At 62.3% G+C, this 23264-nt stretch overlaps 4 protein-coding genes and 1 non-coding gene across 7 annotated transcripts; 3 read left to right on the top strand and 2 right to left on the bottom strand.

Moving 5' to 3' along the window:
• The first annotated feature begins 500 nt into the window (after positions 1–500).
• LOC119144566 (ras-related protein Rab-42-like) lies at positions 501–2128 on the top strand. Its single transcript, XM_037380067.1, has 2 exons — positions 501–766; positions 1518–2128. The coding sequence occupies exons 1-2, from the start codon at positions 501–503 to the stop codon at positions 1930–1932; spliced, it is 681 nt and encodes a 226-aa protein (XP_037235964.1). The 3' UTR covers positions 1933–2128.
• Positions 2129–2495: 367 nt separating this feature from the next.
• LOC119144893 (ras-related protein Rab-39B-like) lies at positions 2496–4146 on the top strand. Its single transcript, XM_037380799.1, has 2 exons — positions 2496–2725; positions 3714–4146. The coding sequence occupies exons 1-2, from the start codon at positions 2511–2513 to the stop codon at positions 4144–4146; spliced, it is 648 nt and encodes a 215-aa protein (XP_037236696.1). The 5' UTR covers positions 2496–2510.
• Positions 4147–5197: 1051 nt separating this feature from the next.
• Positions 5198–12647, bottom strand: TAF12 (TATA-box binding protein associated factor 12). 3 transcript variants are annotated; one of them, XM_037379841.1, is made up of 7 exons: positions 12521–12647; positions 11064–11210; positions 8975–9226; positions 7774–7851; positions 7354–7468; positions 6820–6908; positions 5198–5674 (listed from the first exon to the last, which is right to left on the bottom strand). In XM_037379841.1, exons 2-7 carry the CDS (start codon positions 11130–11132, stop codon positions 5639–5641), a joined length of 639 nt encoding a protein of 212 aa, XP_037235738.1. In that variant the 5' UTR covers positions 11133–11210; positions 12521–12647; the 3' UTR covers positions 5198–5638. The 3 variants fall into 3 exon arrangements, with proteins under 3 accessions (XP_037235738.1, XP_037235739.1, XP_037235740.1); XM_037379842.1 differs by lacking the exon at positions 11064–11210; XM_037379843.1 differs by lacking the exons at positions 11064–11210; positions 12521–12647 and adding an exon at positions 9489–11046.
• A 119-nt stretch (positions 12648–12766) lies between these two features.
• On the bottom strand, positions 12767–23062 carry LOC119144435 (discoidin, CUB and LCCL domain-containing protein 1-like). Its single transcript, XM_037379838.1, is given in 16 exon segments — positions 12767–13398; positions 13925–13994; positions 13996–14048; positions 14200–14237; positions 14439–14529; positions 14733–14825; positions 14924–15092; positions 15184–15305; positions 16040–16234; positions 16353–16390; positions 16520–16653; positions 16821–16893; positions 17099–17150; positions 17552–17689; positions 20211–20432; positions 22930–23062. Coding segments are annotated over 16 exon segments (1869 nt in total). The 5' UTR covers positions 23030–23062; the 3' UTR covers positions 12767–13117.
• Positions 12953–13081, top strand: LOC119145704. Its single transcript, XR_005103510.1, has one exon. It is a non-coding gene; the product is annotated as a U11 spliceosomal RNA (small nuclear RNA).
• Positions 23063–23264: the final 202 nt, after the last annotated feature.

The following is a 23264-nucleotide window of genomic DNA, read 5'->3' on the forward strand; positions in this document are numbered from 1 at the left end:
GGGTGATGCAAAGTCCCCGCGCCGCTGCCGGTGGCCCCGGCGGGCTGGGGAGCGCTCCTTGGTCCGGCGGGCACGGAGTCGGTGCCTCCAGCCCCTCTTCCCTCCCCGTGGGGACCTGAGAGCCCCTTCCTCGGTGAGCTCATCCCTTCCAGCTCCCAGCATTTTGTCTTCCCTGGGGGAACCAGCCCCTCTGTGGCAGCGTGCTTATCTGGCCGCAGCCTGGCTGTCCCCATCTTTGTCACCAAAACCAGGCAGTGGGACAGAGCTGGCGTGTGACAACACAAGCACAATGTCCTGGGGACGAGAGGATGATTGAGCCCAGTGGCTTCTCCTGCCTCCACAGGACAGTTTGTTTGCTCGAGTGACTGGGAGGCCAGAGCTGTCCCTGTCCCCAGGGAAGGAGCTGCGGGGTGGGGACGAGGGCGGAGACCTGTCCCCGCACCCGCCAACACAGCAGAGCCCAGCTGGGCAGGATCCGGCCAGCCTGGGCCTGGTGAGTCATGGGGACGGTGGCGGGTCCCCCCCAGGACCCCAGCCCCGAGGGACATTACCAGTTCCGCATCATCGTGCTGGGGGACGCGGCCGTGGGGAAGTCATCGCTGCTGCGCTGCTTCGCGGAGGGCCCGGCCGGGGGGCCAGCAACCCCCTGCCCCGCAGCCCCCTGCCCCACCGTCGGCGTGGAGTTTTACAGCCGCACCGTCCCGCTGCTGCCCACCGGCAAGGCCAAGCTGCAGCTCTGGGACACGGCCGGCCAGGAGAGGTTCAGGTGAGGCGGGGACAGGGACACAGCCCCCCCCCAGGACCCCAGCACCCAGCTGGCTTGTCCCCCCACCCTGGGGTGGGTGTGAAGACCCCAGCCGGGCATGTGGGGACGGGCAGCAATAGCTTGCTGGGGCGCTGATGTTTTAGGGGCTGGTGAAACCTTGTGCCGAGCTTCCAGCAAAGCTGGAGCTGGTTCTGGGGGGGCCAAGGGGGCAGGGCTGGGTGCGGGTCCTGGGCTGCAGGTGGGTGGGGGCCGGGTGGTTTTTTCCTGATTGAATCAGGCTGGAGCCAGGAGCTCCTGGAAGCCTGAAAGAGGCTCAAATGGGGCGTGAAGGGCTGAAGAGCTGGGTGCTGTGGCTGGGGGGAGGGGTCCCAACTGTCCCCATCCCTGGGAGCCGTTCTGGGAGCTCCAGGGTTGGGCGGGCGGGGGGAGGGGGGAGCCTGTTTCTGTCCAGTGCTCAGCCCTATTGGCACCCACCCGTGTGTGCTGCCCCATCCCCACAGCACCCTGGGCTGTGGGGGGGGTGGAGGGACCCCAGAGCCTCTGCAAAACCCGACAGGTCTCCCCCGGAGCCCCCCAGGCCTTGGTGGGGGTGTGTGTGCTGAACCTGAAAGGGGGTGTAAATGGTCCAGGCGGGTCTCCCCTTCCTGCTCCCGAGGTCCCAGCTGGGACCCAAAATTCCCTGTCCCAGGGAAGTAGGTGAGGGGACTGGGGGGGTCCCAGGCTGCCCCCCAAACCCCCCCCGTGTGGCCAGATCCATCACCAGGTCCTTCTACCGGAGCGCAGCGGGGGTGCTGCTGGTGTTCGATCTCACCAACCGAGCATCCTTTGAGCACGTCCTGGAGTGGTACCACGAAGCCGCCGGGGAGCGGCCCCCCGCCTTCCTCCTGGTGGGACACAAGTGTGACCTGGTGGCTGAGCGAGCTGTGTCGGCGGAGGAAGCCGGGCACCTTGCCACCACCCTGGGCATGGCCTTCGTGGAGACCTCAGCCCGCACCAACTGCAATGTGGAGATGGCCTTCCAGATGCTGGCGGGGAGCATCCAGCAGGCGCTGGGCCAGGGGCCCCTTGCCCCTCACCGCGGCTGCGGTGGCATCAGGCTCATCACCAGCCAGCGCTGCCACCCGCCCCCGGCATGGGGAGAGCCCCAGGAGCGCTGCCAGTGCTGATGAGGACAGGGGGGACAGGGGACCCTCCACCAGTGGGGATGTTCCTCTCCCTGCTCGGCACCCTGCAGCCCCCTGCCATTGGGCAGCCTTGGGGCTGCGTTTCCACTCTGGCTCAGCTTCACTTCAAGCCTGAATTTGGGGGCTCTGAAAAAATATTGATCCCCTGTAGGAGTGTTTTTAATAAACCTGAGTCTTTTCCGCACTGAATAAAGGGTGGGCTGAGAGCCGGACCCCTGGCAGGGACACGCTGCCCTGCTCAGCTCATGACATGGGGGATGCTCTGTTCTGGGGGGGGTCACTGGGAGGTAACACACACACACCCCCATGTATGCAAATGGCTTTATCACTTGATGGGTTCCTGTCCCAGGGCCACCTTTCTGGGAAAATGGGACGAGGCATGCCCTGAGTGCATCCAGCTGGATGGAGCCAAGACGAAGGGAACTGGGGGGGGCTTCAAAGGGGCACCCCGGGCAGGCAGGAACGCCTCCTGGGTGGAGGAGCGGAGGCAGCCGGCGCTGCCTGCCCGGACACGCACCTGGTGCGGGGGTGGCGGGTGCCGGCAGACGGTGGAGGTGCCGATGGAGCCGCGGTGGCAGTACCAGTTCCGGGTGATCATGCTGGGCGACTCGACGGTGGGGAAGTCCTCGCTGCTGCGGCGTTACACGGAGGGCATCTTCCTGGATGCCGTCAACCAGACGGTGGGGGTGGATTTCTACGTCCAGTTTGTGGAGCTGGAGCCGGGGCTGCGGGTAAAGCTGCAGTTCTGGGACACAGCCGGGCAGGAGAGGTTCAGGTGGGTCCAGCTCCGGCCATGAGTGGGGTGATGGAGCTGGGGGTGGGGGTGGGGGGTGTCCCAGATCTGGGGTGCTGGTGGGATGTTGTAATCCCAGCCCGGGGGCTGTGTTCCCACCAGTGCCTTTGCTGGGGGGAGCCCCGTGGGTGAGGAGCCATGATGCCCAGCACCACGGAGGCTGCAGGAGCCTGGATGAGCCAAAGCGAGGGGCAAAGGAGCCCTTGGGGGTGCCTTGTAAGTCCTTGCTCCAGCTCCAAAGGGCATGCGGGCCCCCTCAAAGCACCCCTCTGCCCCACCAGCTGTAGAGGGCTGGGGGAAGAGGCTGGGAGCTCACTGCCAGGGCTGCCTGCCATCCACTGGGCTGGCTGTGGGGGACAGGGCAGCTCAGGAGACGTGGCTGCATGGGATAGGAGAGCTCCAGGACCGGGGCTGCATGGGATGGGGAGCACCGGGGATGTGGCTGAAGGGGATGGGAAGCACCGGGGATGTGGCTGCAGGGGTTGGGGAGCACCAGGATGTGGCTGAAGGGGATGGGGAGCACCGGGGACGTGGTTGAAGGGGATGGGGAGCACCGGGGATGTGGCTGAAGGGGATGGGGAGCACCGGGGACGTGGTTGAAGGGGATGGGGAGCACCGGGGTGTGGCTGAAGGGGATGGGGAGCACCAGGGACGTGGCTGCAGGGGTTGGGGAGCACCAGGGACGTGGCTGAAGGGGACGGGGAGCACCAGGGACGTGGCTGCAGGGCATGGGAGAGCTCCGGGGATGTGGCTGCAGGGAACAGACGAGCTTTGGTGGCCGAGCAGGGATAGAGCTGCCTGGATCACCTGCTGATACAGCAAAAGGACCAATTCTCCTCCTTACAGTGATTTGAGGGCAGCTGCAGGGGAGAGGACATGGCTGGGGCTGCTCTGCAGGCACAGGAGATGCTGCTGAGGTGGCACAGGGGGGCCCTGGGGGCTGCTCACCCCCTTTCTCTTGGCACGCCAGGTCCGTGACTCGCTCCTACTACCGCAACTCGGCTGGGGGGATGCTGCTCTTCGACCTCACCAACCGCGCGTCCTTCGAGAGCGTCCGGCAGTGGCACCGGGAGGTGGTGGACACAGTCCAGCCGTTCCGCATTGTCTTCTTGCTGGTGGGGCACAAGAGTGACCTGGCCGGGCAGCGGCGGGTGGGCAGGAGGGAGGCAGAGAAGCTGGCGGCCTCGCTGGGCGTGCAGTACATCGAGACCTCAGCCAAGGATGCCAGCAACGTGGCCCAGGCTTTCCAGATGCTGACACTGGCCATCTACCAGGCGCTGCAGACGGGGCGGCTGGCTCCCACCGAGGCGTGGGATGGGGTGAAGAGCAGCGTCCCACTGCCGGCGCCACCCAAGGCTCAGGTACTGGAAAAGGACGAGAAACAGAAGAGATGCTCGTGCTAGAGCTGGGGACACTGGCAGCCTGTCCTGGCGGGGCTGGGACACCCGGCTGTGCCTGTGGGGCGCAGGAGGCAGAGAGCGAGCGGCTGCCAGGGCGCATTAAACACCCGCTGTTCACCTCTACCTGCCTCTGTTTTCCTGGGGAAGGGTGAAATCCCCAGGCAGGCTGGGGCAGGGGGCTGCAGAGGCGGGTGTCACCCTGTTCCCCTGTTCTCTCCCCAATCTCCTGTGTCCCAGGCTGTCCCTCATCTCCCAGAGAGGCACCGCTGGCCCTCCTGACACTCAGGTTCCACATCCAAGCAGTGTTGAGCTGAAACCCCTTTTGCTACCCACCCCTCGCTCAGAGCTGGTCTCCCCCCGGGCACCCCGAGCCGGAGCAGCCGCTGAGCAGCTCCGTGTTCCCCCAGCAGCAGCCGAGCACGGCGGCGGTGCAGGAGCAGCCTCCCCCCGCCCCGAGCACCCATCAGACTGGCCTCGTGAGAGCCGGCGTGCCTTTATCACGCTCCTCAGGTGGTTACAGGAGAGCAGACAGCCCATACTGGTTTCTGAATTGCTTCAGCCAAGGTGGTTTCCCCCAGGAGGCACTGGGAGGATGGGCCCCACTCCTGCCCACCAGCTCCCCGTTGTGTGGGGCAGCTCGCAGAGGCACCGGCTTCACCACCACAAATGGCAGCCGTGGCTTCTCTGACAGAGGCTGAGCAGAGCAGGCAGGAACAGGCAGGGGGACGTGGCCTTTCTCTATGCCCCAGGCAAGGAGAGAACCAGGATCACCTCCATTTCTTGTCCTCAGTTCCCACATCCCACTCCTAACGGTCCGAACATCCAAGCGATGGACAAACTACCCACCACAGGCTGGACGTGAGGCAGGGGAGTGCCGGCGCAGCCCCACCAGCACGGCAGAGGCCGGCCAAATCCTGCCACTCACTCTATAAAGGCCGGGGCAGGAGATCTCTCACCAGAACAGCACCACACACAGACACCAGGCCATGCGCTGGCCGCCCGTTCCGCTCACCACCCCTCCTGCACACTGCCTGAAGAGCACAAGGCTGTGCCGTGGTTTTAGATTAATAATTTCTTTATTCATGTAAAACAAATGCAAGTATTTATATAAACACTGACATTACAAAGTACTGGAGCAGGTAGGGGCAGGAAGGAGGAAACAAAAACCTCTACAGATGCTTCTAATACTGTCCCACACAAGATCAAATGCTCTGTCCCTTGGATAATCACTTATACGATAAACCACTTTCAAGTCACAAATAAAAGTCTTTGTTTTGAGATATGTTGCGCTCTTAGGAGGAATGAGGAAGGGGGCGTAGAATGTTTTTGGCAGATCTCCTCATAAAGTCAAGATATTGCTGCACCATTAATAAAAAATATATGCTTCTCTGTAAAGCATTAAAAAAAATATCCCATGGATGGCATCGTGGAGGCTTCAATGGAGAGGCAGATATCCCAAAATGCACTGGCGTCTTCTCCCGGCTCTTCCCAGGGGCTATTTCTTGGTAGTTTTGCGAATCAGTGCCATTCTCTGCAACAAGAAAGAGAAAAACGTGGGAAGCTGAGCCCCTCAGACAAGGTTATTGCCAAACAACCCACAGCCATGCAGGAACAAGGTATCTCGGGTTCTCTCAGGACACCGTCTGACTCGTTTCCACACAAGTCTTTCAAGTCTGTTTGAATCTTAATGGGGTCCCAAGCTGGAGCCAGAGGAAAAGAAAGGAAAAGTCTGCGCTCCCCTCCCAGACACCTGGGGCTGGCAAGTAAAACACCAACAGCGAGGGGCAACGGGGTTAAACAGCGCACAGGGTGAAACTCTCCTCGAGGCCTCCTCTCTCCAGCCAGCAGCTGTGGCAAGGAGCTTCAGGAGGGGAGATGCAATATCATCTGTGAGTTCCAAGGGCTCCTGCAGGGCAGCCCCTCCCCTGGCGCTGACCATGCTTAAAAAGCGACAGCCCAATTCAGTTACAGCAACATTAGAGGGGAAAAAAAACCCCAGAGCTGCTCAACTCCAATCTGCACCTGAAACCCCAGGACAACGGTGTGCTCTCTGCTACACCTTCCCAGGCCTCCAGGTTTTTTGCAGCTATTTAAATTCTTATGGTGGCGAGTGGCCAAGGCTCCTGACCCTTACACGCAGACGCAGCAGGTGCCGTACACTGCTCGCAGAATACCCGAGCGCGGTGTTGGGCTGCAGACATCAAACAGCCCCAGGAACTTGAGCCGCAGCCTGTCAGAGCCCTGCGGTTCACCAGGAACATCCAGACTCCTGGAGTGGTTCGAGGGGCTATGCCATCACTGAACCCCCCGTGCCTGGGTATGGATTTCCTACTGAACCAGGGGAGCTGGCAGCGTGTTTTCAGTCCCTACTGCGCAAGATCTGCAAGGGCGCAGCTGACACGTTAGTTGGCTCCTCTCAGCTGTTTTTTAACCCTTCCAAGCTGCACTGCCCTTTGGACAGCAAGTACTGCTGCTTCTCTTAGGGTGTAGCCAGCACCACACCGCTGCAGGGGAGCCAGAGCAACTCCAATCCTCCCTGCACAAACAGGCGAGGAGGCTCTGGAAGTTATTTCAAGTCCAAACCACTTGGAAGAGGCTAAAAATTCACATCGTGGACCACCCTCCCCATATCAGGCTTCTACTACAGGATTCTCAGTGTTACTGAGGGCTCCTCACCTGTTTGTGAGCTTCTGTAGTGCAGGCTTTTTTGTAGGGCCTGATTTCTTCCGAACCAAAGCCTGGGATCCACATGTTCCACTGACGCTCTGGAAGAGACAGCGCAGGTCAGCACGCTCTACCCCAGCCGCCCGCTGCAAGAGCGGCCACATCACCCTGAACACATGGGCAGCGCGCCTGCCCGGAGCCAGCGTGGGAGATGTGCTGCCAATCCGCACGCCAGCTATAAAAGCTTCACAAAAGCAGAGCAGCGGAGGGGTGCACAGCACTGGACGTGCTAAAGATGCAGCCCCCGGTGCTAGGGACCTTCCACCAGGCTGATGGGACAGCTACAAACCGCACAACTGCAAAAGCTGGAGAGGGGACAGTCAGGGGCAGACACCCCATTCATTTCCTCGTTATTAAGGCATTATTAAGTAGCAACAATCTGTAACTACTCACAGGTTTCCACCCCAACACTGCAGCCATGCTCTCACTTCAGGGCACGTGCCCAGCCCTCAACTGAGGGGTTGAGGGGGAAACAAAATCACTCACCAAGATGCAATTGCACATCTTTCACTTCCAGGGTGTTCGACTTGCGATGCCGTGCAAGCTGGCAGGCAGCTGTCACCACGCTCTCTATGAAATCATCGGCGATCTGCAACAGCATCTGTGGCAGAACAAGGGTAACAACCAGCCTTGTTAGTACTGAGCAGCTGAAATTATGCGGAAAGTATGAAAATGAACCCTCAGAAGCTAGTATTTCAAAGGCGTTGGCTACAATTGCCATTTTAAATCCCTTTTTGACAGTGGGATGCAGAAACAGACATGGATGGCTGAAGCCTGCAGCGAACATGAGAATACAGAAGCGTAAAATGAACCAGCGCTCTCTGCCTTGAACAAAGGGCCACCAATCCATTAAAAAAAATCCCAGATTAGCTCTTTTTGCAGCCCCTCCCGTGGGTTGGTACCTACTTCCTCCACATCTTCATCCAGCTGCTCGTTTGGATCCACCTCACGCACCAGATCTTGCAGTTTCTTCTTGGTTAAAACCTGCGCATGTGGGAGAAGAGGAACAATTCACTGCCCTGCTTTAGCAAAGGAGCTGCCCATGCAGCACAGCCAGAAAAGACCTCCTCCCTCACTACCCCCAAGTCATGTGTGTTGACACAGCGTTATCAGCTCAGGAATGGCAGAGATAAGAAATATCAGGCATTAAGGAGTCATTTTCAAGCATCAGTGTTGCTCTGAACAGAGAGCGGAATGCAGCAGGCCAGGGTAAGTGTCTTGTGCTAAGCTGGCACTAAAATGCCACTGGCTGAAGCAAGGCTGCTGGCAAGAGGAGACAAAGGCAAAACTAGAAGCCTGAAGAGGCAGGCGGCAAGTGCAAGTGACGTATCAGTGACTACATTTGTGCTCAGGGCACAAAGGAAGTACTTCCGTGGCTCTAGCATTTATCAGCTTTAGCGTTTCAAATGGAAACAGAGAGATATGCAAGTGCTTGGTTATTCCAGGGCAGAAGGCAGCACCCTCTCAGCCCAAACACTGCAGGGACACTTAAGTCTTTTACAAGACAGATGGACGTTATCACCACTGATCTGTCAGCCTGGGCAGATGAACCAGGCACTCGTGAAGAATCCTGCCCTTCCTGCTTCCCCAACACCAAAGGTGCAACTGCTGGACGTATGTTTGTGTCAGGGGACTGGTACACTTCCCAGAGGGCTCCCCGGCACCAGTGAAGCCCGCAGAGATCCAGGGCCATTCCCGGAGCACTTGCTGGGCAGCAGCATACTTCGCACACATCGAAGACTCCACACCACAAGCAAACACACGAGTCACAGCTCCGGGCAGCGATGCTGCCACTCGCACCACCCCATTAAGATGGAGGCTACAAATCTGCACTTTTATTTCTCCCATCTAAACCACATTTTAAAAGATTTTCCCAATCACATCCTCAATTTTCCTGAGACTGAGAAAACCTCTACACTTAGAGCGTTCATACCTCATCCAGCCTGAAAGTGCCTGGGCAGGAAGGAATACATGGAGATGTTTGCTCACTCAGTATCTGATACTTTAATAGACGTGAAGTTTTTGCCAGTAATTTAAGGAAAGGAATTAAGTCACAGGCAGGTCTGAGCATCTCCCCCAGTGTCCCTGAAGTCAAGGATGAAATTACCTGGTTGCTTTCAGGACTCAGCCGTCCTCCTCCGCTGGGCGTCCCCGGCATCTTTGCCACGGTGGTGCTGTTGGCCATGGAGCTCTGGGGGGGAGTGCTGGCTGGCTCTGGCTTTATCGAGGAGAAGTTGGAGAGGTTGATCAAGGTAGAAGGGCCAAACTGGTTCATAATCTGTTGGGCTTTAGCTTTTAGATCATAAAGCTTATCTAGGTCCTGCTTCTTCTTGGGGTTGTGGGGACCCAAACCAATCAACTGGAAAAGGAAACAAAAGCCACAGTTAGCAAACAGAGAAGGAATTCAATGGGGCGAGCGCATCTTTGCCCAGAGCAAACCGCAGCGTCCCGGCAGGGCCCAGGGTTTATAGAGGATCCGGGTCCCTCTGGACACAGCAAGAGCGGAGGAACAATGTTTAGAAAAGAAAACCTTTCTTGGCATGAAAGGCGAAGTTTGCCAAGAGAAGTGCCGTGGCTGCACGCAGTGGGGCAAGAGGCAGCAGCTCTGCAGCGGCACTGACCCGGCTGCTCGCTCCCCGGGCTGAGTCCCACACGCGCGTCCACCCCTCACCCGCCGGTCAGGGCCTTTCTGAACACATTCCACTTGGACCACAGGCAGCTTCAAGGAAGAGACCACACAGAGATTTAACTAAAGGACACAGCTCGCTCCTGCGGCAGCAACGCAGGGGAACGGCAGGAGCACCGGCTCGGTCTTCATCTCTGCACTCCACGGGCCTGAGAAGGTGGCAGGGTTCAAGCTCCCTCGGGCGCCTGCCGCGGGGTGGAGGTCTCCTTTTCGGCAACACCGCGCTTCAAGGCTGGCCTGCAGTGATCTGTTGACGCGGGCTTGACAACACAGGGTTCATTTTTGGTTCCAAGAGTGCAAGTCTGGGTTCTCAGAGGTGACGTGACAGAGAAACAGGCGGGTGCCCACACCTTCGATTTGTTCTTCCCACACTGGGAAACTGCCAGCCACAGTAAACGAAGTCAGATTTACTGAGCTGTTAACAGTGAACCAGAAGTGGGTTGTGGCAGTTTCACTGGTTACTCAGATCTTCCAGGTTCACCCTTTGGTGCCTGAAGTTACTCAGGCCACTGAGCTAACATGCAAACTAACTGACAACTACCGTATTTCATGGCTGGAAGGCTGTAGACACCAGGCTTGACGAAGCTTTGCTCTGTCCTTGCTGCTCTGTAAAAGGAAACTCGTCCAAACCCTGGACCCGCCACCCCCACAAGCACTTGGGGCAGCAGCGACAGGTCTGTCCTGTAAAAGGAGCATTGAAAGAACAGTTTGATGTAACAGCCCGTCATGCAGCTGGGCCGCAGCAGCTGCTGTTGGGCCCAGAGATGGGTGAGAAGCAGCCACTGAGAGCAGCTGCGTCTTCCGAAAAGCGGCATCGCAGGGTGAACTTACAAGAGAAGAGACTTTGTTTAAATAGTTTTACAGCACATTCACACACAAAGTGAGAACAAAGCATCTGCTACCGAGCTACAGACATTTTCCTCCTCATCAAAGCAAGCTTTGTTAGTTTGGATTAATTCATACCGAAACACAAACCAGAAATCACACAGGAGTACTTAGAAGGGGCTGCTTAGTGCTTCTTTTCACAGCACACTCAGCACTGCGCACTACGGACACGGAGCCCTTTTAGGAGAATTTATATCCAAGACACACTTCTGTAGCACCCTCAGCAAGTTTCTAGCTCAATTTTAGCTGAATTAACAACGGAAAACCATCACACTCGCACCCTAAAACCCCTCAGCTGGCACTTCTGGACAAGGAGCTCAGCACAAGATCAGTGTGCTACTCTTGGTTTATAGCTTAGGCTGATCTCTGGCTCTTCACCCCCGCCTCACTTCACAAATCCATAAAGCAGGAATCCTTACCCACCATGCAGGGGAGAAAGCTCTGAAATCCTTGGGCAGAAAGCGCTTTATAAGCATAAAGTCGGTTTGTTCGTTTATTTCCAGATCTTATCGCACCCTTTTCATGGTGCCATTAAGATCACCAAACACAAAACTAACGGGCTGCGCAGATTCCCAGGACAAATCCCACATGCCGGCCCCGCGGCAAGCCCCGGCAGTTTACTTACAGCTATCTGAGTGTCTAGATCTTTAATTACATCAGCAACCGCTGTGGGACCAGCAAATGGAGAGGCCATTTTCCAAAGCCTTCCCAGTACGTCAGCAGTCAGCGTTAACCTACTCTCGCCTCCTCCTCTTCTGTATAACTCCCATTCCTACAGGAATACCAGATATTTTTCGTATCACCCATTCTATGGTAAGATCGCAAGAGGACAGTTTCACGCAAGGCAGCACGCGTCACCCTTACTACAGCGCAAGAAGGTTTATCTGTCAGAAGGTATCACACAATCCCGAGCAGCACGTGAGCATACGCTGCTGCAGGGGACAAGGCCTCTCCCAGAATCCTGAAGCAGGAATAGAAATTTGGCCAAAATTCACTTTTCTGTCAGAAGACAGAGTGTCTTGGTAATCTGCCGTCAGCAGCGATGTGAGGTGTGCCCAGACCTCTGCAACAGCAGCTTCCCTCCGCGGCAGGAATAGGGCTGGCGGCCGCGGTCACAGCCGCTGACTCTCAGTGATCCATGTAACTCGTTAAGCACTGGTGCTACAGCGCAGGGTTACACCTGTAATTAAAGTCTATGTTAAAGCCAAACCAACCTTCAGCACGTTCCCTGGAGCACTCGGGGGGCTCCCGCTTCCATTGAGACATAATGATTTTCACCAAGTATTTAGATAGGCTTGCAAAGGACTGTACAGTCCAAGGGTCTCTTTATTGTTAACAAACCGGGAAAGTTCTTGGGTTTTGCTTTAGTTACTATAAATGTGAGACAAAGTCCTCCCTTACGCTGCTAGAGGAAGCATCTGTTACAAGCACTTATGCATTAGGTGCGGTAGCTAAAAGGGAAGGAATAAAAAAGTCCTGTTCTTCCCCCTGGATGTGTTTGTCAGATGTTGAAGGGGAACTCAAACCTCCTTCCTCCTCGACGCAGAGCTTCCAGCCTGGCGTTTCCCCCCGAAGCACGGACACTCGGCGTCCGGGGAGGCAGCAGCTCCACACGCGCCGCTCACCAAGGTTTTCTTCCAGCATCTCCCCAGCCAGCAGCTTAAAGAGGCCACCAGCCCTACGGCTGCCCACGGGAACGCCGCTACGGGGCCGCACCGAACCTCCCCGCCGGGCACGGCCGAAGCCGCCGGGAAGGGCCAAGGTCACCAGCAGCTACCAGGGGCCCACACCGCCCCGGGCCGGGCCCCGCCGGTCAGCGCTGCAGAGGGCACCCCGCAGGCCCCGCCACCCCCCCGCAGCGGCTGACCGCCGCACGGGCCGGGAGGGTGAACACCGGCTCCGCACCCGGCCCTTCCGAGAGCCGCCCCGGGAGCGGCGGGGCACGGCCTGCTGCGCCCGCCCCCCGGTCCCTCCCGGGCCGCGCCGCATCTTAGGCTGTAAACGCCGGTGTAGAACAGCCGGAGCCTCCCGCTGCTGGCGGCCAGGCCCCCTCCGCGCCCCCCGTGCCGTGCCGTCCCGTACCTCCCCATGACCCGCGGGCAGACCGAGGCACCGCCGCCGGCTGCGCTCCCTCCGCCGCGCACCCCGAGCCCTTCCGGGGGCACCGCCCGCCGCCACCCGGAAACGCTTCTCCGCGCCGCCAATCAGAGGGAAGGCGGTTGCGCATGCGCGACGCAGCGCCCGCCAAAGGCGCCCCCCCCTCCTGGGTGAAGCCGCCCCAGCATGCCCCGCGCGATTTGCATCTCGCTTCGAGGCGGGCAGCGCGGCGTGGAAACGGCGTTTTTTTGTGACAAAAACCTGCGGGAGCGCGGAAAGAAACGACGCGGCGTGGAGGGAAAGAGCGGGGGGAAGCCAAGATCCGAGCGCGTTCCTCCGTGCGCAGCGCGCGCAATCGCCCTGACCTCAGCAGCACCCTGGCGCTTTCCGGTGGCGGCGGGCGGCAGGCGCAGCCTTAAAAAGGGCTTCTGCCGTGCGTGGCACGGGGGGGGCCCACGGCCGCCCTCGCGGAATCGACATCAAGAGATTTCGGAAGCACAATTTTTGCAGGGGGGGTCGCCGGTAACCGCCCGTTCCGGCGCCCCGGGTACCGTCAATGGTAGATGGAGCGGGGCCGCGGCCTCACAAAGCTTCGTGATAGACGTGCGGGAGCGCGCCCGGTGAGGCGGGGCGCGGTGGGGGGGCGTGGTAGCGGGCGGGGCCCGCCGGGTCGGGCTCGCCGAAGGGGGTGGCGTACTCGGGCTCCGGCGGCAGCGGCTCGGCGTATTCGTGCCGCTGCCCCGGCACGGCGTAGTGGCTGAGCACCAGCGGCAGCGCGTAGCCCTCGTCCGGCGGCGGCTTGAAGGTGGAGGGGCCCGGCGGGCTGCCGGGGCTCTGCTGCAGCAGGTCCGGCTCGGCGTACTCTGCAACCGGGGGTGCTGGGCTGGGTGCTGGGGCGGCAGGGGGGCTGGCCCCGCGGCCGGGAAGGGGTCACGGTGCTGGTGCTGGGGACGCTCGGGGAGGTTTGGCCCCGCGGCCCGGGGGAGGGTTACGGTGGTGGTGCTGGGCTGGGGACACTCCGGGGCGGGGGGTGGGGGGGAATGGGCACATCTGGACACGCAGGGCTGGGGAAAGCTGGGCAGATGTGTGCCAAAACGCACCCGAGACAGGGCGCCCACCCTGCGGGGACAGGCATAGAGCGGGGCTCTGGGTGCCCTCCAGCCACCTTCCAACGCCCTCCCCCGACATGCGGTAATAATAATGAAAATAAATAATAATCCCTGCCAGGGTCTCCCTCTTGCATGGGACCATGATGCAGGGCAGGGGTCAGACCAGAGTGGTGCTGGGGAGGGGCAACTGGCACCCCAGGGTGTCCCCAGAGTGCAAGGGGGGAGACACGACTCCAGCTCTGGGCCAAGGGACCCGTTCGCACCCTGCTGCCCCCGTTACCTGGTGAGTGGGTCCGGCTCAGGTCCCCCGGCGCAGCTGCCGTGGGGAAGGAGGCCAGCGCGGAGCTGGGGGGGCGGCAGGCTCTGCAGCGAGCACACCTGGCTTGACTCCAGTTTGGGGTGCCCTGAGCAGAAACCCCTGGTTGTCACCTGCTGTCCCTCGGGGACAGGACGGCTCGGGGCTCAGCTGCAGCACCGGTTAAAACACCTGCACCCCTCCTGAACTTGGCCCCGCAGCACAGCGGGACCCCCGGGCAGGGGTTGGGGACCCTTTACCTTTCGTGATCCCGCAGTTCAGCTCTGCTGCCGGCTTTCTGCCAAGGGGAGAGCAAGATGGGGGTGAGGGGTCCCAGCCACCCTGCGCCCACCGTCCCCCTACCTCCTTGCACCCCCTTCCGGGGGGGGCTGCGCCCTTTGATACCCAGCAAGCAGCCAAACAGCCACCCAGAGCACCCGCGCTTTGGGGAGGCACCACCGGGTCCCCCGCGGCGCAGCAGGGGCAGGATGGGACCCACCTCTTCCTGCGGCAGAGGAAGGCCAGCAGCAGGAGGCTGGAGCAGAGGAGCACGAAGCCACCGACGAGCAGCATCACCAGCAGCATGGAGCCTGGGGAGGGAGGGCAGCTCAGACCGCAGGTGCCCCATCCCACCTGTCTGCACCCATGGGTGCCAGGAGCCCACCCAGTGCAACCAGGGAAGGAAAATGGATGTGTTGTCACGGGGGGAGCTTAAAGCCCACGTGGGTCTGTTGGTGCCTGGAGCACCCAAGTGACAACACTGTACCCCAAGGACAGCCCCCAAGGCACCCACCTGCCTTCTCCGGGTCCAGGGCAATGCCGGGGATGGGTGTGTGGCTGCCCGGGTGGCTGGTGGGGACAGGGACCTCCTTGGGGATGCTGGGCACTGCGGGGCAGAGTGGGGACCATGAGCATGGTGGGACCACCACGGCGTGCCCAGGGGAGGTCCCGGGGGGGGGGGGTGGCTGTGGTGGAAGGGCTCACCGTAGGGCCGGGGCGCACGGACCCGTGCCAGCTGGCAGCCCACCAGGGCCACCTTCAAGGCCACGCGCTGGTGCCAGCTCTGTGGCATGACACGGACATAGCGGGCGACGATGGGGGGTATGAAGGCATTGGAGACCTCCCCATGGCTGTCGATGTTGCCCTCAAAGACCTGCCAGAGAGGGTGAAGCAGGTACCTATGGCTGAATAGCTGCAGGCAGGGGGTCCTGTGTGTCCCCCCCCGTTGTTCCCCCTGTGCCCACCTTGTCATCCTGGCCACTGCTGCCTCTGTAGGGTCTCCAGTTCTTGCCGTCACGGCTGGAGGAGACACGGTAGGACGTGACGTAGTAGTTGTGCTGCTTGGAGGAGCCCGTTGTGATGATGCCTGTCGGTGCAGGGGTGAGCCCGGGGTGGGGGTGGGGGGGGGCTGCTGTCAGTCAGGGGGTGCGGGGCTGGGGGGGGCTCTGGGGGGCCACCCTGTGCCCCAGCATGCCCCACGGCACAGGGCAGAGCTTTCCCAGCCCCATCTCTGGAATACCCAGGTCCCTGCTGGGACAGGACTGGGGGGCAGGACATCACCCCCCAGGGTTCCTTCCAGCCTTCGAGGGGGTTTAGGTGGCAGATTCGAGTGCGGACCCCCCACTCTGCCCCTGGGAGCTGATAACCTCCGGCCCCGGCTGCCAGCCCCACATTCCTCCCTCCTCCAGCCTCCGGCCGGACAATGTCCCCATTTTCCTCCCGCGGTCGCCAGCCACCACCACACAAAGCCCCCGCTCCCGGCAGGCTCCGGCCGAACAAAGGGCGCTCGCTGGCACCAGATGCAAGAGCATAATATTAACTTGTTCATCCCAGAAACGGCTGCGGATGAGGGGGGGGTGCGGGGACATAAAGGGGACAGGGGGATAGCCCGGGGCGGGAGGGTGGTGGTGCTGTTGCATGCCAGTTTGCACCAGTAAACACAGCACAAGGAGTTGCAGTGACTCCTGAGGGTTATGGGGGGCACAACTGCTCTGGGTAGTTGGGGGGTGCAGTGAGGCTGGCACCTGTGTCACCCCAGGGAGGACAGCATGCACAGGGACAAGGGCGGCTGTTGTCCCCCCTGCGATGGCCAACACTCACCTGTGACTTTCCTGCGGGTGCCCAGGTCCAGCTCCAGCCAGGCAGCCTCGGTGCTGGGTTCGGCTGCCCAGGAGTGGCCGGTGGTGTCCAGTGCTGCCCGGGTGGCCACCCAGGCTCGGTCCTGGCCCAGCGCATCCACCTCGTGCCACCAGGACGAGGCGTTGAAGGCGGCCACCTCCAGCGCATCACTGCAGGCTGGCAACGGGAGACAGCAGGTTGGGTGCCCAGTGCTCCCAGCCGGGCATGTGGGGTGGCACTGGGCTTGGCAGCCAAAATTGGGGTTTAATTTCAGGGGAAACGGGGAAATATATACCTTTGTGGAATATGAGCCGCTTCTCGGAGAGGGAGCCCCTGCGGGGAGAACATCAGACAGGGCGGGGGGTCCCCGGGGGGTGGCAGGTCCCCAGTGTCAGCATGGATGGGTCCCACGGGTGTGGGGTGCAACCGGAGTCCCCAGCCCCGCCCCCCCCCCTTGCCCACCTTTTGGAGTGGAGCCCGTTGGCGAAGGCCGACTCGTAGAGCGTGATCCCCTTCTCCCGGGACAGGGTGACCTGCCCGCCCAGCTCGTCCGCAATCACCCCGGCGTGCACGGCCGCCTTGCACAGCACCGAGGTCTGCGAGGGGGCGAGAGCGGGCACCCATGGGGCACCCCGCGGCCCAGCCCACCCCCCAGCCTGCTGGGGGTGGCAAGCAGTAGCCACGCGTGCTGAGGACTGTCCCCGGGGGGTGCACCCATGGGTGCTGCCCGTGCCCCACGGGGCGAGCCAGGCTCTGCACTTACATCCCGGTAGCCCTGGCTGGGGTTGCCCCAGATGTCCCCATCGATGTCCTTGCAGCCCGCAGGGCAGTACACGCTGAAACACGCGGCGAGGGGGGGTCAGGGCTGGCCCCCGTCCGAATCCCCTCTGCTGCCTGCTTTGCTCCCCACCCTGCCGCAGCTGCACCCCGAGAGCCCGGGGGTGAGCACGGCCCGAGCTCCCGGGGGAGGCACGGGGCCAGGCAGTGATCCGGGGCCGGGGGCACCAAAGCAGGGACCCCTCGCAGTCCCCGGCCACTCACCTGACGTGCTCCTGGGTGTAGTGGGTGCCTCGGACCAGGCAGGACACTAAGTCTGCAAGGCAGGGACACCCCAGGGTGAGGGACCCCCACAGCACCCCACGCCCTCCCCACTGAGCCCTGCTCTGTTCGGGTGTCACTCCCCAGGTCCCCATGTCAGGGGTGGGGGGGTGGATGACCCCTCAATTCCTGCAGCCGTCAGCCCCCTGCCACCATCTGCAGTGACCAGGCTCTGTCTGATATTGGGGTGCTGGGGGGGAGGTCCCAGGTGGCTGGGTGGCCTGGGGGTCTCCCACGTTGTGTCCCCACCAGCAAAACCACGAGGTTCAGGGCAATGGGTGCCCACCCTGGGGTCAGCAAGGAGCTCCCTCCATCCCGGGCCGTGCCCCTGCCGCTGTGGGCCAAGGCACAGCCTGGGGTGGTCTTTGCACCCCTGGGGATGTGTCCCCCCCCTACCTGGGTGCTGCGAGGTGGCGTAGGACAGGAGGAGGCCCCGTCCCGAGCGGTGGCTGGTGCTGTTGAAGAGGACGGTCACGGTGCTGGAGTTGGTCAGCAGGAGCGGGGTGGTGGGGCCGGCGTTCCTGCAGTAGGGCCCTGCCGACAGCGATGGGGCCGTGGAGAGGGATGGGGCCCCCTGGGGAGCAGGCACCCAAGCCCAGGGCTTCACTTGCCCCGGCTCAGCCCCTGCCAGGGTCAGGGGTCCTCAGGCATTTGGCTGTGCCCAGGGTGGTCCCAGCCCCAGGGTGGTCCTGGCCCCAGGATAGTCCCATGCAGGGTAGTCCTAGCCCCAGGGTGGTCCCAGGCCAAGGTGACCCCAGCCCCAGGGTGGTCGCACGGTAGGGTGGTCTGGGCCCCATGCCCAGGGTGGTCCCACAGCAGGGTGGTTACACCCACGCTATGGGGGGGGGCTGGGGCACAGCCCACCACAGCTCTCCCTGTCCCCCACCTCCTCCTCTTGCACTGTGCCCCCACAGCCACAAGCAGCACAGGGTGGTCGCAGCCCCCAGGCACAGGGGGTCAGAGCTAGACCAGGTTCCTGGGGGGCACCCCAAGATGTCCCCACCTCCCCCAGCAGGGACAGACAGGCTCCTGGCTGGGCAGGGACCCACACACACTTCCCACAAATGCTTCCCTGTGGACACCTGCTGCTGGGGCTGGCACACATGGCACAGCCCCATGGGACCCCAAAACAGGGGCTGTGTCCTCACGCTCCCCCCCGTCTCCCCTTTCACAGGCGCCACCAAAGCTGCCTCCTAAATCCACCCCTCATTTAATCTAAATTAATTTGCCGTCTCCATCTGCCTGATTAAAACTTCGGCTTAGCAAGCAGGCAGGTTCCTCAGGGACATCTCTGGTCCCAGCTGGGGACGAGAGGTGGCCCCAATCCCCGGACCGCCATTGCTCCTGGTCTGTGTCACATCCCTCACCAGGGCCTTGGTGCACCCAGAGATGCTCTGAGCAAATGCCACCGTTGCCCTGGGGACAGGGAGCCGTGTCCCTGTGTCCCCATGGTGCTAGTGGTGAAACCCTGCCCCGTGGGGTTGTGCTGTGCCTCAGTTTCCCCACCTTTGCCCTGCTTGGGTCATATCTAAGAGGGCGAGCGCAGGGGACATGGGACACACATGTGCAGGATGATCGCAGGGTCACAGCCGTGCTAGAATGGGGCTCCGCATGGTATGCAAGTGAGATGCCGATGAGATGCTGATGACACACAGGCACAGATTTCCTGCCAGATGCCAGGTCCCATGCCCAGGGTGGCCCCGTGCCACCCTGCCCTGGGCAGATGCTGCCACATCTGGCCTGGTACCCCCCCTGGCTGGGGGCTCCAGAGGCACCCTGAGTGCTGGGAAGCCCCCAGCCCACCCACAGGCTGGAGGCTGCCGCCCCCATGGGGACCCCAGCACGTCCCTGGGCAGGATCAGGCCGGGTGCCAGACACCGGGTCTGAGTCAGCAGGAGGGAACCCACAGCCTCCGGCTGCTCCCACTGCTTCCCGAAAAACATCTGGGACTTCTCAAGGGCCGGCGTCAGCCGCGGGCGAGGGAGTGGGACCCCGGCCTGGCCTTGCGTCACCCCCTGCCCACCCGCACACAGGCCCCTGGCGAAGGCACCCAGAGGGGCTGTGGGTACCCAGCCACCTCCCCTCGCCCCCCACCGCCTCTGCCAGCCCCCCGTGAGCATCCTCTGGGGGTCCCCCCCTTTGTTGCATTGCTCTGGGCCAGGTGGTCTCTGGGCTTTGGGGACCCAGATGGGGACAAATGTGTCCCCAAGGCCGCAGCAGAGGGGATGGGGATTGGTGACCTCACGTGCTCTCACCCCTCTGGGTACCAGCCCAGAAAGGGTGAGAGCCCTGGAGAACGGGGAAACATCCCGGCCCCAAGAGCCGTGGCGGATCCAGGCTGGCTGGCTCCTTTCCACCCAACGTTTCCCGCAGAGTCCCCTGCCCCTCACCGGGCCTCGGGGCTGCTCCTCCATCCCCCCCCGCCCGCAGCAGTGATGCCTCCCCCTCCCCGTTCCCCCGAGACATCTCCCCCAGCACCCATCACGCTCCTGGTGCTGTCAAATCCCTCCAAGACCATTAAATCTCTCCAGGAAAATCCTGGAAGCGTTTGGGCAGTGTCTGGGTGGACAGAATTAATTAATCGGTGGCTGCATCTGGTCCTGGCTGGATGCTCCGCCCCACCCCCCCACCCCCCCCAGCTTGGCAACAGCCCCCTCCTCGGGCACCCCCATCCTCAGATATCACCCTCCTTGGATACCCCCTGTATTCGGGTAGACCCCTCCTCAGATATCCCCATCCTCCAATATCCCTCTCCTGGGATAGCCCCCTCCTCAGATACCCCCTGTACTCAGGTACCCCCATCCTCAGATACTCACCTCCTTGGATATCCCCTTCCTCAAATACCTCTATCCTCAGGTACCCCCCCTCCCAGATATCCCCCACCTTGGGCACCCCCATCTTGGTGTACCCCCCGTCCCCATGATGAAACTACCTAAAATCCCGCGTCTTCCTGATATTCTCCTTATCCAGGACTTTACCTCATGTGACACCACCCACCCCATCCACAGCCCCTCAGCGGGCACTGCCTCAGCTCCCCCCAGGACCCCCCCCTTACCATAGGCAGTGCCAGCCTGGGGGTCGGCGAGCAGCAAGGAGCTGCGAGTGCAGCGCTCGGAGGGCTCCAGGTCCACGTCCCCGAAGGCCAGGAGGAGGGAGGTGCCCGGGGGGGCACGCAGGCGCCAGCGGCAGGCGGTATGGTTGGGGTAGGTGCCCGGGTAGTTCTTGGAGCTGAGGGTACCACTGTGGGGTGTCAGCAGCGTGTGGCCACAGCCGTCCCCTGCAGAGAGACCGAAGGCGGGGGGGCTCAGCTGGGCTGCTCCCTGCCTCAGTTTCCCCACTTGGCATGGCCCTGGGGACACCCCACGGGCACCTGCAGCCCCTTCAAATGTTTTCCTCATCTGAAACTTTTTCGGTGTGTGTGGCTTTTCTGGCTGCTCCCTGCACCAGGGACAGTCCCCAGGGTGAACTGGAAATGAGGCTGCCTCAGTTTCCCCCACACCCACCCAGTGCAGACCTGCACCTCCCACTCCTCTCCATCCCCAAGGCCAGGAGGACCCCAATTTTGGGGGACACAAAACGATGCAAGCAGGAAATACCCCCCCTACATGGGGCTGAACAGCACTGAGCAGCCCCCAGGAACTCCTGGCTGCAGCCTCGACCTTGAGGATGACCTTGGGCAGCTGCATCCCCACGGCCTCCTCCCCGGGGGGATGCCAGCACCACCACAAAAGGGGCTTTTCTCCGTGCTTGCTGCCTGCAGGCAAGAGGGAATATCCTGGAAACTTGAGTTGAAAGCCGGGATTTCTGGGCAGGATTGGGGCAGGGAGAAGGGCAGGGAGGGCGAAAGCACCACTCAGCCCGTCTGCATGGGCTGGGGGGTGTGTGGGTCCAGGGTTCAACACCCTCCACCTCCTGCATCCCCAAAAAGCTGCTGCTCCTGCCAAGCATCATCCCGGCACAGCCAGAAAGAAAAGCAGTGACGGGCATGGCTTCGCCCCTGCCTTGGCTTCCCTCGCCGTCGCTGGGAGACGGCACAAAGCACCGGAGGGGAAAATCCTCCAGGGATAAAAAAAAAGGGGGGGCCGGAGATGGAAGATGCCAGCCCCCCCACAGATCCCACTCCTCTCCAGCCTGCAGGAAGGGCTGGCAGCCAAACTGGGGAGGGGGGTTATGCTGAGACCTGGGCCGGGGTGCGGGACTGGGTGAAATCCCCAGTTTGCCCCTGGCTGGGCAGCAGCCCCTGTTACAGCCCAGCCGGGCAGGATGAGGCCCTCCGGGGCTGGGGAGGGGCACTGAGGCTGCCAGAAAAGCGGCTCCCAGAAGGGCTGCTGTGCCGACAGGGGAGAAGTTCGGGGTATTTTAGGGGAGTTCCCAGCACGGAAGGTCGGCGCCACCAGGATCTGCATGGAAGTCCCTCTGTGGTCAGGAGTATGCCCAAGCTGGGGGTCTTGGATGGACCACCTGGCTGCAGCCCCATGTTGGTGAGTGTGGAGGAGCTGGGAGACCCATCCTGGGAAAAACGCATCCTGGGAAAGGAAATCCTGGGTAAAAGCATCCCCAGCGTGGCCAGCGCATGCCGGGCCAGCATGCCAGAGATAAACCGGGAGCTGCAGGCGCACTTGGGGATTTGACTCCTAAGATGCGTCCAAGGCGCCGGGAATGGCAAAGGCAGAGCCACAGGGCTGGGGAAGTTGTCCCCAGCCACCAGAACATCCTCCCCGAAAAAAAATCAATTGCAAAAAAATGGGAAAACTGGATTTCTGCTGGATGAGGGCGAAGCTGCGGCCGGGCCGGGCCCCCGCTGGGGCCATCGCTGCCAGGGATTTGTTTGTTTTCTCACAGGATGCAGGAAAGACACAACCGGGTGATGCTCCGGGAAAAGCCCAGCACGCTCCCACCTCCGGCAGGCTGCCGGCCCCGGGAGAGCTGCCCCGCGTCCACCGACGGGGTTGGGATCCGGTGGAAACGCGCTGCGGGATGTCTCCCAAACCCCACCTGGGAACGCAGCGGGGTTCTGCCCCCCTCATCCCGCCCTGACCCGTGCCTCAGTTTCCCCTCGCTGAGGACGGTGCTTTGGAAGCCCCATCCTCGTCAACTCGCTCTTCCGTGAGTCGGGGATGAGCAGTGCCGGGGAAAATTGTGTGTTTGGGATGAAGTTCGGCTGAACATCCCCTCGGGGCCTTCCCAGACCCTGGCCGATGCAAATCCCTCCCAAGCGACGCTGTCGGGGTCCACAGCATCCCCGGGACGGAGCCCCCTGCCCCCCTCTCCCAGCTCTCCACCGTAAGCTCCAGCGATCCTCTTAGCCCGGGGCAGATCTGGGCCCCTCGGGATCAGGGATTCCCAGGGAAAGCCCTGCGGGCGGGACGGAACCGACGCCGAGACCCCCGGGACCCCCGGGCAGGCGGCACCTTGGCACCGGGGTCATGCAGGGGGTGGTGGAGGCAGGGGGGACCCCGTCCCGTCCGGTACCGGGGCAGAAGGACCGCGGGGACCCCGTCCCGTCCGGTACCGGGGAGCCCATCCTGGCCCGTTCTCTGTCCGCACGCAGCGAGGCGCCCGTCCCGTCCGGTACCGGAGCAGAGGAGAGCCCGTCCGCTCCCCGTGCCGGTCCCGGTCCCCACCCCGGGCGCAGCACGCAGTCCCGGGCGCGTGGCGGCGCGCCCCCCATCCCGCCGAGTGCCGGGGAGCCCCCGGGGGTGCCGGTAAGAGCGGGACTCCCCGCTACCGCGTCCCGGGTGCTGTGTCCCGTGCCCCCCCTTCCCCGCACTCACCGTCCTGTCCGGCGCTCGGGCGCAGCGCCAGCGGGCCCAGCAGGAGGCAGCGGCGGAGAAGCGCCAGCGCCAGCACCCCCCGCCCGCTGCCTGCCCGCATCCTCCCGCCGCCGCCGCCGCCGCCGCCGCGGCCCCGCCGCGCCCGCGGCCCCGCGCCCGCCCCCGCACGCCGCCATTGGCTGCCGCCGCCCGCCTCCGCGATGCCATTGGGCTCCTGGCTGTCAGTCAACCAGCACCACCCCGTGCGGGGAGAGGCCGCGGCGGGGCTCGGCGGGGCGGGCGCTGGGGGGACCCCGGCACCCCGGCGGCGAAGGGAGACGCGGGGCTGCCCACGG

This window comes from Falco rusticolus, chromosome 3 (assembly GCF_015220075.1).
Source record: "Falco rusticolus isolate bFalRus1 chromosome 3, bFalRus1.pri, whole genome shotgun sequence".
NCBI classification, from domain to species: domain Eukaryota; kingdom Metazoa; phylum Chordata; class Aves; order Falconiformes; family Falconidae; genus Falco; species Falco rusticolus.

Bases quoted from the DNA above. Each gene is read 5' to 3' on its own strand.
- LOC119144566 (XM_037380067.1), top strand. From the start codon at position 501: ATGGGGACGGTGGCGGGTCCCCCCCAGGACCCCAGCCCCGAGGGACAT. The intron at 767-1,517 runs GTGAGGCGGGGA...CCGTGTGGCCAG, and splicing joins GCCGGCCAGGAGAGGTTCAG to ATCCATCACCAGGTCCTTCT.
- LOC119144893 (XM_037380799.1), top strand. From the start codon at position 2,511: ATGGAGCCGCGGTGGCAGTACCAGTTCCGGGTGATCATGCTGGGCGAC. The intron at 2,726-3,713 runs GTGGGTCCAGCT...TTGGCACGCCAG, and splicing joins GCCGGGCAGGAGAGGTTCAG to GTCCGTGACTCGCTCCTACT.
- TAF12 (XM_037379841.1), bottom strand. From the start codon at position 11,132: ATGGCCTCTCCATTTGCTGGTCCCACAGCGGTTGCTGATGTAATTAAA. The intron at 9,227-11,063 runs GTAAGTAAACTG...TTCCTTTTCCAG, and splicing joins ATCTAGACACTCAGATAGCT to TTGATTGGTTTGGGTCCCCA. The intron at 6,909-7,353 runs GTGAGTGATTTT...TGTCTCTTCCAG, and splicing joins AGATGTGCAATTGCATCTTG to AGCGTCAGTGGAACATGTGG.